General features: G+C 40.7%; 1 protein-coding gene across 1 annotated transcript; it reads right to left on the bottom strand.

Moving 5' to 3' along the window:
* Positions 1 to 561: 561 nt before the first annotated feature.
* LOC118331378 (protocadherin beta-15-like) lies at positions 562 to 5,476 on the bottom strand. The gene is made up of 4 exons (XM_035666257.1): positions 2,865 to 5,476; positions 2,134 to 2,195; positions 1,922 to 2,034; positions 562 to 1,715 (listed from the first exon to the last, which is right to left on the bottom strand). The coding sequence occupies exons 1-4, from the start codon at positions 5,391 to 5,393 to the stop codon at positions 1,444 to 1,446; spliced, it is 2,976 nt and encodes a 991-aa protein (XP_035522150.1). The 5' UTR covers positions 5,394 to 5,476; the 3' UTR covers positions 562 to 1,443.
* Positions 5,477 to 16,130: the final 10,654 nt, after the last annotated feature.

The following is a 16,130-nucleotide window of genomic DNA, read 5'->3' as shown; positions in this document are numbered from 1 at the left end:
ATATAAACAGGTCATGTGTCCAGGTTGTAGAGTGACAGTCCCCCCAACTAATCCTGGGCTCTTGCAGGCTGAAATTCCTACTCTTGATTCCATCTCAGCAGGGAACTGGGGAAAATGGTTAAAATCGTGCAGTGGGATTGATAGTAGGTGTCCCAAATACATCACCCCTCTGGAGTCAGCATCTGGGAACAAAATTACTGAATTTCAGGTCTTTTACAAACACCATGCAAGGCCAGGGCAGGTAAGATGAGCCTTGCCAGTTCTGCCTCCTTCGCCTTGTTTTCTGTGAGTTAGTTAATCAGGGTCCTGACACTTTTTATTCAATGCTCTCAATGCCAGGAGATAAAAAAAGACTTTTACTGTTTTCCTGATTTTTATTTATTTATTGATTAATAGTGGAAGTTAATCTATTAGTTATTTCAGAGCTACATACACATATCGGTTCTACTAGGATCTACCAATAATAGGAATAAAAGTAAAAAAATCAAAACCAACAACCACAGAGTTGAGGACAGATTTATTGATCTTAATATATACAGTACATAGGACCATACAGAGCATTTAGTCCCATTAAGCACAACTGTGTAATCATCTTTAAATATACAATTCATACCATACAATGATGAATACAAATCTGGAATGCATATAACCTGTTCCATCTGTGTTATTGCCCTTCTGAGCGTCAAATAATTTGATACTCTGCACAAGCCAAATGAAAAAAATGACAGATGGGATGCTACTCCCGGCAACACAATAAATCCTGATTCCTGGATGTTTACTTTCTGATGGTTACACTCCTCATTTCAGTGTCATATTTCTGAAATCTGCTCTTCTGTTCTAAATGAATCTGTGCTGCATAACGTTTGTATTATGTTGCCTCTACCATCTGCTTGCATTGCTTGTGCATTGTGCCTGGACTGCATTCACCCTTTTGAACAGATGACCTGTCACTAAATGCGCCAGGCATTATTGGAAGCTCAGTGGAAGCTGAACTCATAAGACAACCGTAGCTGTAGCACAGCTTAATTATCCAACCAGGATTTGCAGCATTTGTGAAAAATAATGCCCACAGAGGTTCTGCTTGCTGTTGAGTATAGCAGTTATACTGAGCTCGCTGCTGGACAAGAGAAGTCTTTTTCTTTTTGTTCCAGTTTACTGCCTTTAAACTACACTACAACTTAATGATGGAAAAGTCTGCTACATGGAGATCCTACTATGCCTCAAAATAGATATTATTAACTTTATTTATACTTTATTCCAGTATTTACAAAAATAAAAATATACTTGTGTTAATGAGTGGTATTAAATTCCACTGTAAAATGGAGAAACGATAGTCTGCCAGCCTCTGAGAGCAATACTTCCACTGGAGAAGCAATTTAAAGTTGTTAATGGAACTAGTTGGTGGCATATATAGCATACACAGAATACAAACTAGCTGGTGTATCATTTGAAAATGGCATTGCTTATGAGACCATCGTCTCTGTCAATAGACTGTTCATAGTGTGAGATGAATCTCTTTTTCTTTCCAAAAGTAGAGAAAGTGTTGTACACATCCAGATCTCCTCTGGGTGCCAGCTTCAGAGTACTGTAGTCAGACGTGGTGCCAGGTATGTATACATTGTGCTGGTAATCTGGTGGCTCAGAGTGAGGCTGCGTGTACTTCGGAGCCCATGAGTAGTGAGGAACTGCTCCCTCTTGAAGAGACATCTTGCAGTCTGTAAAAATGCGCATAAATTACAGTTTGTATTGGAAGATTATTTCTGCAAAGAGCCCATATTTGCATACAGTATACTTGATGTGTATAAGATGGCTTTAAAGGTGTCTTCTTAATTTAAGCATTTTCACAAAAAAAGCAAAACACTTGCGTGCAGGGACTTAATTCTTAAGAATAACGAGCCCAAATAAAACAGTTGCCGCCTACCCTTCATATGGTTTCCCCAGGTCCAGTACTGGGGCGGTACAGAGCAGGAAAACCCATCGGCATCATATTTCTGTTGACGCGAAAGCGTGCCCTCCATGTTTCCCGAACTATACCTGAAGAGATAAAGATACAGCACAAGGATAATTTTAGCAGTGTACGTGTTTGTGTGTGTGTGTGTGTGTGTGTGTGTGTGCCTTGGCTTTACTATTCACCTCTTGTATGCTGAGTTGCGTTGGTTCTTGGTCCAGGTCCAGTCCTTGTTGGAATACTTCAGCTGCACAGTTGAAACATGAAGAAAAACTTAGTGGCCAGCTCAAGAAGATCAGTTCCACTGCATTTGTGTCTAGAGGCAGTCATGTATCAGATATGGGAGCTGTCAATACATGGGGGCTGTATGGTCAAAGTCAGATGACTGACATGCCTTTTTGTCTGTTGTTCATGTTGAAAGCCAACAGTTCATAAGTTCCATAGAAAGAAAATCAAAGTCACGTTGTAGTGCAACAGCTGGAAAACTGGAGGCTATTCATTTTTCACCACTCTATTAATTTCCACTACATTGTTTACATTGATAAATGACATAAATGGCTCTCTAATGCAACATTGTAACGAGGAATAAGATGCCACATCTCCTAAAAACTGAAAAATGAGTAAGTAATTCATCTTCTCATGTGACTAATGTGAGGTTTAATGCTGATGGAGACTGATGCTGCTGACTGGAGCACAGATACAGCAGCAAGATCAAGAGTTAGAGCGTCCCCTAGCGTGTCAAATGCATTGTGACATTTGCCCCTGCAGTCAACTTTTCTGTCATTTCTAATAGACGTGAAGCAGCAGGACGACTAGTTAGAGACTTGGCAGAGTGGATAGAGTTTTTGGGATGAGTGTCATTCTTAAAGTGTGATGATAAGAGAGATAAGTCCTCTGTTATGTTTCAGTACCCTACCTCGTTCGGGGTTGTTGCTCTGTTGTTGGCCAGTTCATTACGGTCCAGCGCGCTCCAGCCAGAAGTCAGGTAATCTGTGCTCTTGGCGTTATTCTGTTGAACTGACATTACCGGACTGCAAGGCTTGAGGAACATGAAGTCGCTTTTGGACGATTCCGGTGTCAGACACATTTTGTAGCAGTACACCTGAGGGAGGGCGCCGTTGCTGTTCGCCTCCGCGCAGCCGGACGCGCCTGAGGACATCCTCACATTCAAGTTGGACTTTTTGAACACCTCCGTGGTGGTGGACGTTTCGGAGCGAGAGCAGCAGCAGCAGCACCCGCTGATGGAGGAAGGGAAGTTGGACTCTCTGTTGGACGGCCTGCCCTTCAGTCTCCGCATCGCAACCAGGACGATGATAGCCACCAGGAATGTGAAGGAGATTGCGCCCAGAGACACGATTAAGTACAGGGTGAGGTTGGAGCTGTGATGCGGGCTTAGTGACAGGTCACCCAAATCGGGCTGCGAATCTGGCAGGCTGTCAACCACTGACAGGATGATGGAAACTGTGGCCGAGAGGGGTGGCTGACCATTGTCCTTCACGAGAATGACCAGTCTGTGCCTCGCGGGGTCTTTCTCCACCAACTGGCGTATTGTCCTGATTTCGCCCGTGTACAGAGCGATGCTGAACAAGCTCGGGTCCGTCGCTTGGAGCATTTGATAAAAAAGACGCGAGTTTTGCCCTGCGTCTGCGTCCACCGCTCTGATTTTGGTGACAAGGTGACCGGCATCGGCTGATCTGGGCACTGCCTCGATGGGTGCCGTGCCGTTCTGGGGAACTGGTGACAGGATTACAGGTGTATTGTCGTTTTGGTCCAAAATAAAGATATTTACGGAAACGTTGTTGGTCAGAGGCGGAAAACCGGCGTCTTGAGCTTGAACTGTGATCTGAAAGTTTTTAAGTTGCTCGTGGTCAAAGGATCGCAGCGCGTAAATGTTACCGTTGTCTGAGTTGATGGACACGTATGTGGACACGGGCATTCCCAGGATGTCACCTTCCTGTATAGAGTAAGACAGGTATGCGTTTTGACCAGAATCTGGATCCAGAGCAGTCACAGAGCAAATGGATGCTCCGGGCGCGTTATTCTCTGTCAAATACACAGTATATGAAGGCTGTTTGAAGTGAGGCGCGTTATCATTCACATCAGACACTTGGACCAAGATAGTTTTCCTGGTGAATAAAGGTGGGGAGCCCATATCTCGGGCGGTGAGGGTGATGTTGTACTCTGCCACTGCCTCTCTGTCCAGAAAATCACAAGTTACTAATGTGTAGTAGTTCTTAAAGGATGAGTGCAGCTGAAACGGGACGTGATGGGGGATCTCACAGTCCACATTCCCGTTTTCACCTGAGTCTTTGTCCATCACGCTGATGACTGCTATCACCGTCCCCGGGGGCGCGTCCTCCTGCACAGGTGTGGAGACTGATGTCAATATCACCTCTGGGAGGTTGTCATTTTTATCCAAAACGTTCACCAGCACTTTACAATGAACTGCTACAGCGGAGGGGCCTTTATCTTTAGCCTGCACATAAATTTCATGCATCCTGGCCTTTTCATAATCGATCACTCCTTTGACTTTGATTTCCCCAGTGCGCGAGTCTACGCTGAAAAGCTGGCGCACCTTGATGGGAGCGTGGCCACTGAACGAATATGTGATATCAGCATTGGGGCCCTCATCTAAGTCGGACGCATTGAGTTTTATGACAACGGTGCCTTTGGGTGCGTTCTCAGCAAGCCTCACTCTGTAAAACGACTGATCAAACACAGGCGCGTTATCATTTGCATCCAAAACTGTGATATCAATTTGCGCAGTGCCGGATCTCTCCGGCGCGCCCCCATCCACCGCCGTTAGTACCATTTGATGCGCACTTTGCTGCTCTCTGTCCAGCGGGGTTTGTAGGACTAGTTCTGCAAATTTACTGCCATCACTGCGCGTCTGTATATCCAAAAGGAAATGTTCATTAACACTCAGCAAATAGGTGCGGAGCGAGTTGGATCCGACGTCTAAGTCCTGTGCGCTCTCAAGTGGGAAACGTGATCCTGGTGCAGCGGACTCCGATATGTCCAGATTAAACTCGGTCCATGGGAAACTGGGAGAGTTGTCGTTCACGTCCAGAATTTCCATCTCTACCCTGTACAGTTCCAGAGGGTTTTCTATGACAACTTGCAAGTGAAAAGAACAGGACAAACTCTGCTCGCATAGTTCTTCACGATCAATTCTTTCGTTGACAAATAAAACTCCGTTTTCTAAATTTACCTCTACATATTGCTTCTTGGCACCCGATACTATCCGGAATCTGCGCGCAGAGAGCTTGTCCAAATCCAAACCCAGGTCCTCTGCAATGTTGCCAACAAACGCTCCATGCTCCAGTTCCTCAGGGATTGAGTAGCGGATCTGTCCCCAGACTGCGTCCAAGAAACAAGTGAACAGCGCAAAACGGCACACATGCCATCTCCAATATAGTCTTTTCTTCGCCCCTTGTGTGTCCATCTGTAGGCTGAAGCGATCCCGCAAACTCACACCAAGGAGGACTGTGTCTGCTGTGTACTCATACGAGATGATTAAGGCAGAAGTCTGCAAAATACAGTCTGGAAAAAACTTGACATTGGTGAGACTGGAACAGCGACTGTCTGCCTGAGAGAAAAGAGAGGAGAGAGAAAGGGATGTGCAAGGGCTACTAGCCTATCTCAGATTAGTGTGTGTGTGTCTGTGTGTGCGTGTGTTTATTATTGGCCCTACTATTCCAATAGGGGGGGAACAACATCTGGTCGGATAATCTTTCCTGCCTACTAGCCCGATCAAATTCATGTCACAGTCTCTAGGCTCTGACCGCAGGTCAAACGTACTTGATTCAATTTCTTATAAGAGTGTTTCATCATTTTGAACTGATATAGTTCAGCATAATCGGATACAAACAAAGTCTTCCTGCAGCATAGTCAGTATAACTCACACAGCTTGTGAAAAGTTTCTGTGGTAGACTTTTAATTCATAATCATGCTACTTTTATTGTTTTTTTTTTATATACTTAATGAGAAATTACTGTGCAGGGAAATTAGATGGTCCTTTTAGATATTTGGAATGAAAGGATTCTATAAGAGACTTTTCAACTCATTGTCATAATTGCTAATTTTTGTTTATGTTATTAGAAGTGAGAAATTCAGTTGAACCTTCATCAAATCTGAGAAAAAAAGAGGAATAAAAGAGGAGTGGAAGCCTCAATTCAAACCAAGACCTTAAAAATGATAGCAGTCCTTTAGAAGAGACTGTATTAAAGAATTCACATTAAAAAAAGGTCGTCCATATATTTATCATAGACACAGTTACTATAAATGTACTATAAAACGACTATGAAGTCTCTAAAGAAGAATGTTATGGTACTGTATAGGTTTAAAGTCAGTAAGTTGTAAAATTGTCTTTAGGGAGCAGCTCAAATTCACGTAAATTATCATGGTAGTCTGGCAGGGATTGCTCCTGTTTGAAACAGATTTTTTTTCACCATATTTCAGAGTATTAATACTTAAATAGAGCAGTTCTAGCTGTTTACCATCCACCTCAATGCATGCTCCACCCGTTTGCTCTGAAACCCCTGTTCCCTAGGTTAAAAACTGAAAACACAATCTGTCTGCAGGAATGAAACTGCAGCAGATGGTGAGGTTTTCCATGGGCTCATGCTCTTTTTAATTAATGGAATGGAGATTAGAGGGCATTTTCCCTGGATCATTAGTGAACAGAGGAATTAAGACATTTTGTGAGAAATAATCCCAGGGCTATCCATGTGATGCACATGTGGTTTTCTCTCAGTGGTCATACTGACCTGCTTTACACAGCCTAAGTGCATGGCATCACTTACGCACTGCAGAAACTAAGTAGCTGGGATAAGGGGACACAACCACCACATTTAGGGATCAAAAATACAAAAGAGATTATCTCTCTGTCACTCTCCCTCTCTCTCAGACACACACACCCACACACGCTCTCTCACTTTGTCCCTCTCCCCCTCCCTCTTTCTCTCACTCAAGGGCAAAAGTAGAATATCAATCCCTTTGTCTTTAACTACTTTCCAGCTTTAAAACTGTAGGATTAGAATAGGTTAGCCTATATTCTGCAGCTTTTAACACTTAAGCGGTTTTAGCTGGAAACAGTGTTGTGCATTCCACTTAAATGGAAGGAAAAAAATGTCTGTCATGTAACATGTTCTGAGTGCAACTAATTACTCTGAATTCTATTTAACCTCTCGTGAAACATTACAGATGCTCTGCACCACCTGGTATGAAGAGCCAACAGCAAACCAACTGCAAGGACTTCTCACATGATTGACTGCTATGGTTATGAGGGAGATTGTAACATCTATTCTCCAGTTTGTCTTCCCACATAGTATACAAATGCATCTTGTTTGTTGTATTACTGACAGACATTGCTGCAGGACTGGTGCTAAACAGAGACATGGAATAGTATGGGATTGTTACACACAGTATGATTTTCAACAGTCTGGTGAACAGGGAGAGGTTCTGCTCTTGTGTGGGAGTATGTGCACACATTCAAATGTGGGTTGGTCAGAAAGAAAGTGATGGTTTGAGTTCATCAGATGCACTCATTAGAACAAATAACGCTACCAGAAAAGGGGATTTTGGATCCAATTTGGGTATTCCATCTGTAAACATAGATTTTCATTAATAAATTAAGCAATTCAATAGTCTGCAAAAAATCCATTTGGATATTACCTCATGCGCATGGTTGATTGTGTTTATGATTTAAGTCTTTGTTGCACCACAAAAATGTTCCCTTTTCCCTCAGAGTACAAGAAAATCAGTGGGAATTAGAGAAGAACAGATGTAACGTCCTTTGTCCTCAATTGATTTTTACAGAAATTGTAATGGAGACAGTATTTTGATACTTATCATTATATCAATATTCTGTTCATGGGTATTATAACCAACCTTAAACTCAGATTGTGCCTATGCTGTCTCTAAAGTTGCTTCACAGTTTCATGTGAATCTACCCTTCTCCCAGGCCCCTGTAAATTCAGCTGCACATGGGTTTTCATGAGGCCATCACCTGAGTTATTAAAGTAGGTTCAATGTGTTTGTTGAAAGTTGATATGAATGTCAGAGGAAAGAGGGACAGCTAGAGAGCTGAGTTGTTATTGGACTTGTCACATGGGGACCTCTTGACACTGATAGCGGGCTCACAAAGCCTCCAAAACCATCAACAGTAAATTCTTGTATGGGCAACCCACAGCCACAGGGAAGTGAAAGGCAGAGCCAGTGAAAAGAACCTGTTCGCTTCTCTTTTTTCCACCGACAAATTGAGGTGTGCATGAGGCAACCACCACCTCACCGAACAGTGACATTGTGACATGTTGTTGCCATGGCATCAACTGCAAGAGTCATGTCATGCATGCAGTCCACAGAGGGAAGCTGACAGTGACATATGGGAATAAAATGCTATCTCTTGGCATTTCAGACTTCCCCATTCTAATCTGATGCTTCATGTCCTCTTTCAAAACTACCTCAAAAACTGCATTACCACTTTCTAGTAAGACACCCTCTATAAAGAGTGTATATATTGTAAATAATGGCTTTATCCCCTATAAGCCATTAGAGCATGTGGAAAATCCTCCTCCAACATGACACTTGCTTTGGCTTTTTACAGTAGCTAGTTCTTTGAGTCATCAAGAAGACCCCTACAATTGATTGTTTGATCATTTGGTTGCAGGACATGTGTACAAAATGTTATTATAATTTTATTATTATATTATTATTATTAGATGGCAATACTGAAGAGAAACAGGAAACAAGGAAGTTAAAAATACACCAAAGATCCCAGCCAGATCCCAACCAGAAATATTAATAGTTAAATTTACATCTGCAGACTGTAAGAACCCATTAATTATTTATTATTACTATAACTTTTTATAATATCTAAATATGTAGACATGACTAAAAGTGAAAAAACCTGTGATCCTTGATTAAATACTTTTTAAATATTTGTAACTCCACAGTAGATGGGTAATTGAAATGGTACCCTTTATTAATGACTTCCCAACATTAATAACTGGATTCCCATGGTTTGCTCATGAATGCAGCTCCAATTCTTACGTCCACTCTGATGTTATCTGGACCAAATACTTTAGAAGCCAGCTAAGAAGCATCAAAAAAACATGCACACATCAGGAGCAGACAATGAGGACAACTTTGCATATGTGGAAGAAAGTGGTTCTTAAAATGCAGACTCAGAGATTACAGAGCAATTCAGGTCACCTGCCGGATACGGAGGAACTATAAACAAACAAACAACAAACAAGCAGATTCTCTGTGCTACAACATACCATACCAACAGCATGCATCAATAGAGAGACTGCTCAGTGTGTGTAACATGGTCTTCTTCTCAAGAGGACACACTGTTAGACAGCCAATTTAAGAATCTTCTCTTCTGTTGCTCTGATCATTACTTTTGCAGGAAGGAGAGGCAGATTGCAGACAGGAGTAGAGTCTGCTCTTGACTGTTTGACCTGCTGAGTTAACCTATCATAAACGCTTGGTATTTATATTCAAAGGCTTTCAGCTATCATTTTTGCAGTCCCAATGAACAAGATCATAGATGTCATTTTCTCACTTCCACTTGCCTATTTTGATACTATTTCCAAAATTCACTATAAAATGTGGTTTATGATGTTCTTTGTTTATCATTACTAAACGTGGCATGGGAGATTTCAAGAAAATTATTTAGAAAATTACATCATAGCAAAGTCAGTGACAAAAAGAGCCCCTTGTATATGCTACACTTGCATGAAGCACCAGGGCGGTCAGTCTTATCCTGCGTTCCAGTTCCGTTTTATATGCTAAATTTTTTATTATACTGTCCTGCCAACTACACGGACTACAATTTGCCATCTGGACACTACTGTGATGTGACAGCTAGGGCTGAGGATATACAACCTCTGTGTATGATACCTATGCAACTGTCATTCAGACCACTAAAAAGAAACCTTTATTTCATCTTCAGACAGCCTGCAAAGACTGTAAGATCCTTTTGTCATTGGACTGCCAATTACACACCAGAAATAACTGGTTAAAAACTGACACAACATAGCACTGATGCAATACTGGGTTAACTTTATGTGGTGTTGTGACTCAGTGTCAGTATTATTTTTACATCACTGGGTTGCTGGATCAAAACAATCTTTCTGTTGGGTGGTTTTCTACCCTTGGGTACTGCATACATTCAACACCATAAAACTGATAATGGATTAATGCGTATATATTTTTTCAATTAATTGATTAGTCCTTCAGTGTATTAAATGTCAGAACATAGTGACGTTTCTGTCAGATCAGAGGGTGATTTCTTATGTATGTTTTGTTCAACTAAGGATATTCAATTTACAATATATAAAACAGCAAAAACACTGCAAAAATGTGAATATTTGAAAAGGTGAAACCAACGAATGTTTGGATTATTTGACATTTTACTTAATATTTTTTTTTTTTATGGTGATTTATTTTCTGTCAATCGACTAATCGTTTGAGCACCAAAACGTCTAGGAAGTATTCAGATTCTTTAAGGCTTTGCACACCCATGCTAAACCCACACAGATGATTTTAATTATTTTGGCTGATTAGACCATTTGTCAGGACTGTGCTTGTACGGACAGTTCTTGATTCACGTCTCCCTCACTCTCGTGTTAGTGTTGTTGTCAGTCTGAGCAGAGGTCTGATCAACCTGTGTCGGTGAGAAAGACTTTAAAGTGAAAGTAGCAATAGACCTTAAATAAACAATAAAACTAATGATGGCTGGGTTCCATTTAGATGCAGCATACGTATACCTATTGTGCCTGCTGGCTCACTGTCACACTGCCATTCTGTACAAAGTCATTGTTAAAGATATGAGTAACATCTATGCTTTTCCAACGTGACAATCTTAAACGTCTGCTTTGTAGAAGGCCAGTGTAGCAGTACTCTATTACAAGAAAAAAAAAATCCTACATTCACAGGTATATAAGTATGAAAATATTAAATGTGAAAGGATTCATTATGCAGAAAAAAATAAATGGTATATTATCTAATATTATTATTCCTGTAACGTGTTGGCTCAGATAATTTGAACTACTTTATGAACTGTTTCAGTACGTAGTTAAAAGCTCCAGCAGTTAAGTTTAATAATTACAACTTTTGTCATATTTGCTTGAATTTTCACTGTGTCCATGTGACATTAGCACATGAGACACAGACACAGATAATCTGTGAAAAAAAAATCAGGTTCCCTTTGAATTGTAGTGCTCCAAATGGCATTTGAAAGAATCTACCGGACCTGGATGAAAACAAGTGAGTTTCAGAAAAATTACAAAAATTTTTTTAAAAATGACCTACTGCAGCTTTAATAGTGATGCATCATAATTTACTGATTATGGGATACTGTATGTTTTGTATGTAAAGCAGCAAATATACAGCAAAATAACTAGTAGCTGTTGAAAGGTAGCTGAGTAAAGTTTTGACAATGTAACCTAGTGAAACAGAAGTATAAAGTAAGGTAAAAAAGCTCAAGTAAAGTAGAATTTGTTACACTCCACTACTTGGGATTCAATGACGTCAACCATGTTTACCAGTCTCTGAAGTTAACTTCCGGTGGTATTTTGTTTAGGCCCACTGCGCTGCCCACGGTTGAAACCACGCGTCATTCTGCGCATGCGGGTTAGATTTTGTAGTCAACTAATTAATATGGTAGCAATTTGACACCAAACGCGCGCGCAAAACATATCGCTAATATCACATATGAAGTGAACAAACAGTTTGCTTGTGAAACAAGTTTACACCGCCATTATGGAGGCGAGACACAGCAGCAACTGAGCACCCGGTTAGGACTGATACTAAAGTTAGGAAAACCAGCCAAGTTAGGTTTACACAATGCCAGCGAAGCTAACCCCTCAGCTGCTAGCAGAAACAACTACAGGCTACACTGGTTGACCCTCTCCTACGTCCCCCACAGGCTGCTTCTGCCGCCCCCCTCGTACTGCGCCTGACCGCTGTAGTTATTTTAAAGTTGACAAACCAAGCGTCTCTTTATAATGTTAAACGGGCGTAGTGCATGGTGTAAGGACAAAAACCGGCTCAGGTAGGTCCTGCATAGACATATTGTTGTCACTGTTATTATTTCCCTGCAGTAGCGGGGACACAACAGCTTTCTCTGTAACATTGCCTGTTCAAATGTACCTGCCTGGCTACGTGTGAAAGTTTGCTTTCCCATACTTTCCCCACATATTTCCTACACATAGGCGAGCCATGCTTCACACAAGGACCCCCCCAGGTGCACTAAAGACTGGACGGATATTATCCTGAGACTGTCCACACCGTCACCTTTTTTAATGGTGAGTAAAATGTTCATTTGAAAAAACACAAAAAAGAAGCTGCTTCTTGCTGTTGAACTCTCCACATTATGGCTGTCCATTGTGTTCAATGTAATAAGACAGCCATTAGCTTGTTTTTTTGGTTTTGGTTTGGTCACGATGCCCTTCGTAGAGAGAGCTGTCTGGTAATGTGTCCTTGTTCAACAGCCTCTTAGCTTGCCTATAAATATTTGTGAAACTTTGCGTGACCCTTTTTATGGAATTACATTCAGTACACCTAGCGGAGACCATGGCAGTACAATACAGCAGCCATAAAAAAATACTATTATACTATACAATACTACATGGTTAGAGGTATTTAGCTTAGCCTCATTGATATAAAGGGCAAAATATGTAAAGCAGACTAGATTTATTATTTGGCCAGTGTATTAGACTGCATTCATTTAAGGTAGGTGCAGCTAATAAACTGGTACCTGAGTGCAAATCTGAGGCCTGTCCATCCCATTTGCTCGGGCTCAGACAGTGCAGCCCCTTACTGTAAGCCTTCACATTTTGTTTTAAACTTGCTTGTAGAATGTGCAGTCCCTAGGCCCAGGACATTTAAATATGTATATCTTCTTAATGTTTTAGTGACTTTTTAAAGTACAAAATGTCTGCATCAGCATTTAAATTTAACTTGCATTTCAATAGTATATTTGCATTTTAATACAGCAGCCTGCTTTTTCTTTATTGTTGGCTCCTTTGATCTCTCCTCTCATCCTCTACCAACCCAAACCTGTTATTATGTCAGAGGAGTGCACTCCTCCTGTGTCAGACAATCAATAACTGACTATTTGTTAACCAAGCAAATCTAAGTAAAGTCTTTTATTTTCCTGCTGAGCGGTATCATCCCTTCAGTGGCATAGGTGTCCGTGTCTCTCAAGTGGGACCTGCCGCTTTGACTCGTTCATGCCAGTGCTTCAAGCAAACCAACTAAGACCCAGACAGGATAGCATGGACTGCTAACACACAAATTCTGAAACAAATCACTTCCAGTGCACTGAACAAGGGCTGTTATAGCTGTCACGAACTGCATGCAATTGGAATTTGCTAATTGTAATGGATTAAAACAGAATTTTAAACTTTTTTAATTTAGGCTTCTCATATCTGACACATTTTTCTTACAATTTAAGTAAAAATGTGCTTTGGAAGTCAGAATTCTTATGCCTTTAGTGTAATGAAAATACTGGGTTATGGCACTACTATCATGTCTTAACCATATGTTCACACTATATGCTGTTACATGGGTACTCTGGGGACCTAAAACTAATATTTACTCTACCAATCCTGGCAAACTGTTTGCAACAAACCCTGTATTATTTTTTTGTGTTAGTCTGTGTTAAGCAAGGCCTTGGATAAGCAATCTAAAATAATAAGCAAAAATAATGTATTTTTGACCTTTGCTTTCATCAGTGAATCAGTTAGCCCAGGTGATAAGAGGGAAAACAGCTGTAGGCTTTAAAGAAAATTGCATTCTGAAGATGGCAGCGATAAAAATGCTATATTCATATACCACTGGACAACAAGCTGATAAACCCTATCTTAAAGCATTACAAGAATAACAGTTCATGTTCAAGCCTTGCTGTAAATATACTGCATAACAAAAACAAACAGTAAATCAAACAAAAGGAATTCAAATGTACAACACAGCAACACAATAAAATGTAAAAATAGCCACTTACCGATAGCAGTTAATTAAAAAACAAAAAAATCAATAGCTTGACAGGGTACCATAATACGTTTTTATTATACTCAGTCTTAATCTTATACTTGGGCTGTGTATTTCCCATATGTTAAAGTTGGGGAAAAAGAGAGTGGAGTATACTTCACTGTGTGGAAGTAATTGATCAAGGTAACATGAGGCCGGGGTTGCATTGGCCCTAAAGACAAAGGGCATTGTTTTTGTGGCTACACAATGACCGCTGCAAACAGTGTTCAGACCTTTGGTGTTTTCCTGGTCTTGAAATTCACTTTTAGCATCCGTGTGGTATTTTGTTGCCCACAGTGCAGGATGTACAGGCGGGAAGAGAAGCTAAAACAGGTGGGAGGTTCATTCAAGTGAGGCCGCTCAAAGCGAGTTTTTGGTGTTTTAGTATTAAGCCCGGTTCAAATTGCTTGCTTCTGTAGTGCGTGTGTGTGTGGCGGAACGTCTTGCTTTTTATTTTGCGCCCATGTTAACAGATTAGAGCAGCCGCACTGCCGCAGCAGCACTTCACTAGAGAGTGGAGGTCTCGCCTATTTTTTTCATGAGCTGTTTCCAGCAAAAAAAATACAGTGAAAAGGATCATAACCATACTGACATTATACCAGCAACATAGACACTTTTCACTCCAGTTTCAGTGTCTGAGTCTGTAGAATATGTCACAAACAAGCAATAACTATACATATTTTTCTGTTAAGTGCATTTAGATCTGCAGCTTCTGATTTATTCAGAATTCAGATTCAGAAATACTTTAATAATCCCAGAGGGAAATTATATAACAACAAGTGCATTGCCAGAGCACAGTACCACAACACATCACTTTCCATTGTTTTTACCTTAGATTAAGTGCAAATGACATGAGGCTACTACAGAATAACCACCTAATACACATTAGACAGGTCTGTTATACCATCAATGTATTCTGCCTGTTTATGTCAGAGACATCAAATTACAGGAGACGATCTTCTTTCCAACTTTTTTCAAAGTATAAATCAGCAGTTCATGTTTTATGACTGAAATAGCATTGGATTTATGCAGTCATATAAATGGCTCCACCTAGCTATTTTTTAGTTTTTGTTTCTATCATCTTGTACTAATTAACTGTTGAAAAAACTCTCACCATCTGCCTTTGGCTGCAGATTTGTGGTGCTGTGTTTTCACATTGTGGTACTGTGCACCATCCAGACAACAATATGATTCCCTGGAAAAGCCGATTCTTCATTTGTTGAGCTTCTGTTGTCATGCATCAGTGTGCTTGGCACAGCTGTTGCAGGGCGGTGAGACCAGTGTTGTTACTGGCTAAGAGCATATTAATTAATCACCACACCCTCAGATCTACAGTCTACTTCGCCTAGAATGTCAAGCATTATTTCTGCTGTTTGATGTACTGACCGTAAATGATGCCCATTAGTGTTGCTAATGCTAATTAAACCCTCTTGCGCTGCTGCACCCACATGAACCAAAACAGCAGGTGCACTTGGAGACACCCACACAGTCCGAGCGACCTACACAGACTTACCACTTTGAGCATGTCGTTGCATGATTAAAACAGAGCCCTGAGTTGGTGACTTGTCTTGACTGCATGGAAGTGATAAACACTGAATTTTATAATGATGCTGAAGATGAAATTGTAATTAATTAGGGATTGGTCTGTTCGACATCCAGTATGCGTAATAAGGCGTAAAATCTGCCCTGATATGGTCCAGGGGATCAAATGCATTATATGTTAGGCTACTTAGGATAACATTCCAACCATACATACAGCTTGACTCTGTGGTTTATATTATGAGCATTACATTATATAATGTTACATGTCTCAAAAATATGACAAATATATGAGCGATGGATGTAGTTTTACTGTAGTTTCATAATTGCCCTGGATACCGTTCATATTAAATCAGACATCGGTCGTGTCATTCAGTTTTAATAGTAGTGATATGATATATTTCTGTGCATTTCTTAGGATGTAGGGATTGTTTTACAATACATAGCTTTATAATGGGTGACTGCTCTTTTCACCTCAGAAGATCCTCTGTTGCCACCTTTGGATGTCTCCTTGATTTATTGTCTAATTTCCCAGCGTGTTGGGGAAACGTGTAACCATTTTTATTTATAAAGTCAAGTCAGTGTGACAGGTTGGTCATCT

Source organism: Morone saxatilis, unplaced genomic scaffold, assembly GCF_004916995.1.
Source record: "Morone saxatilis isolate NCDOM2014 unplaced genomic scaffold, NCSU_SB_2.0 Contig20, whole genome shotgun sequence".
Lineage (NCBI taxonomy): Eukaryota > Metazoa > Chordata > Actinopteri > Moronidae > Morone > Morone saxatilis.
This window is presented reverse-complemented; position numbering and strand designations above follow the sequence as displayed.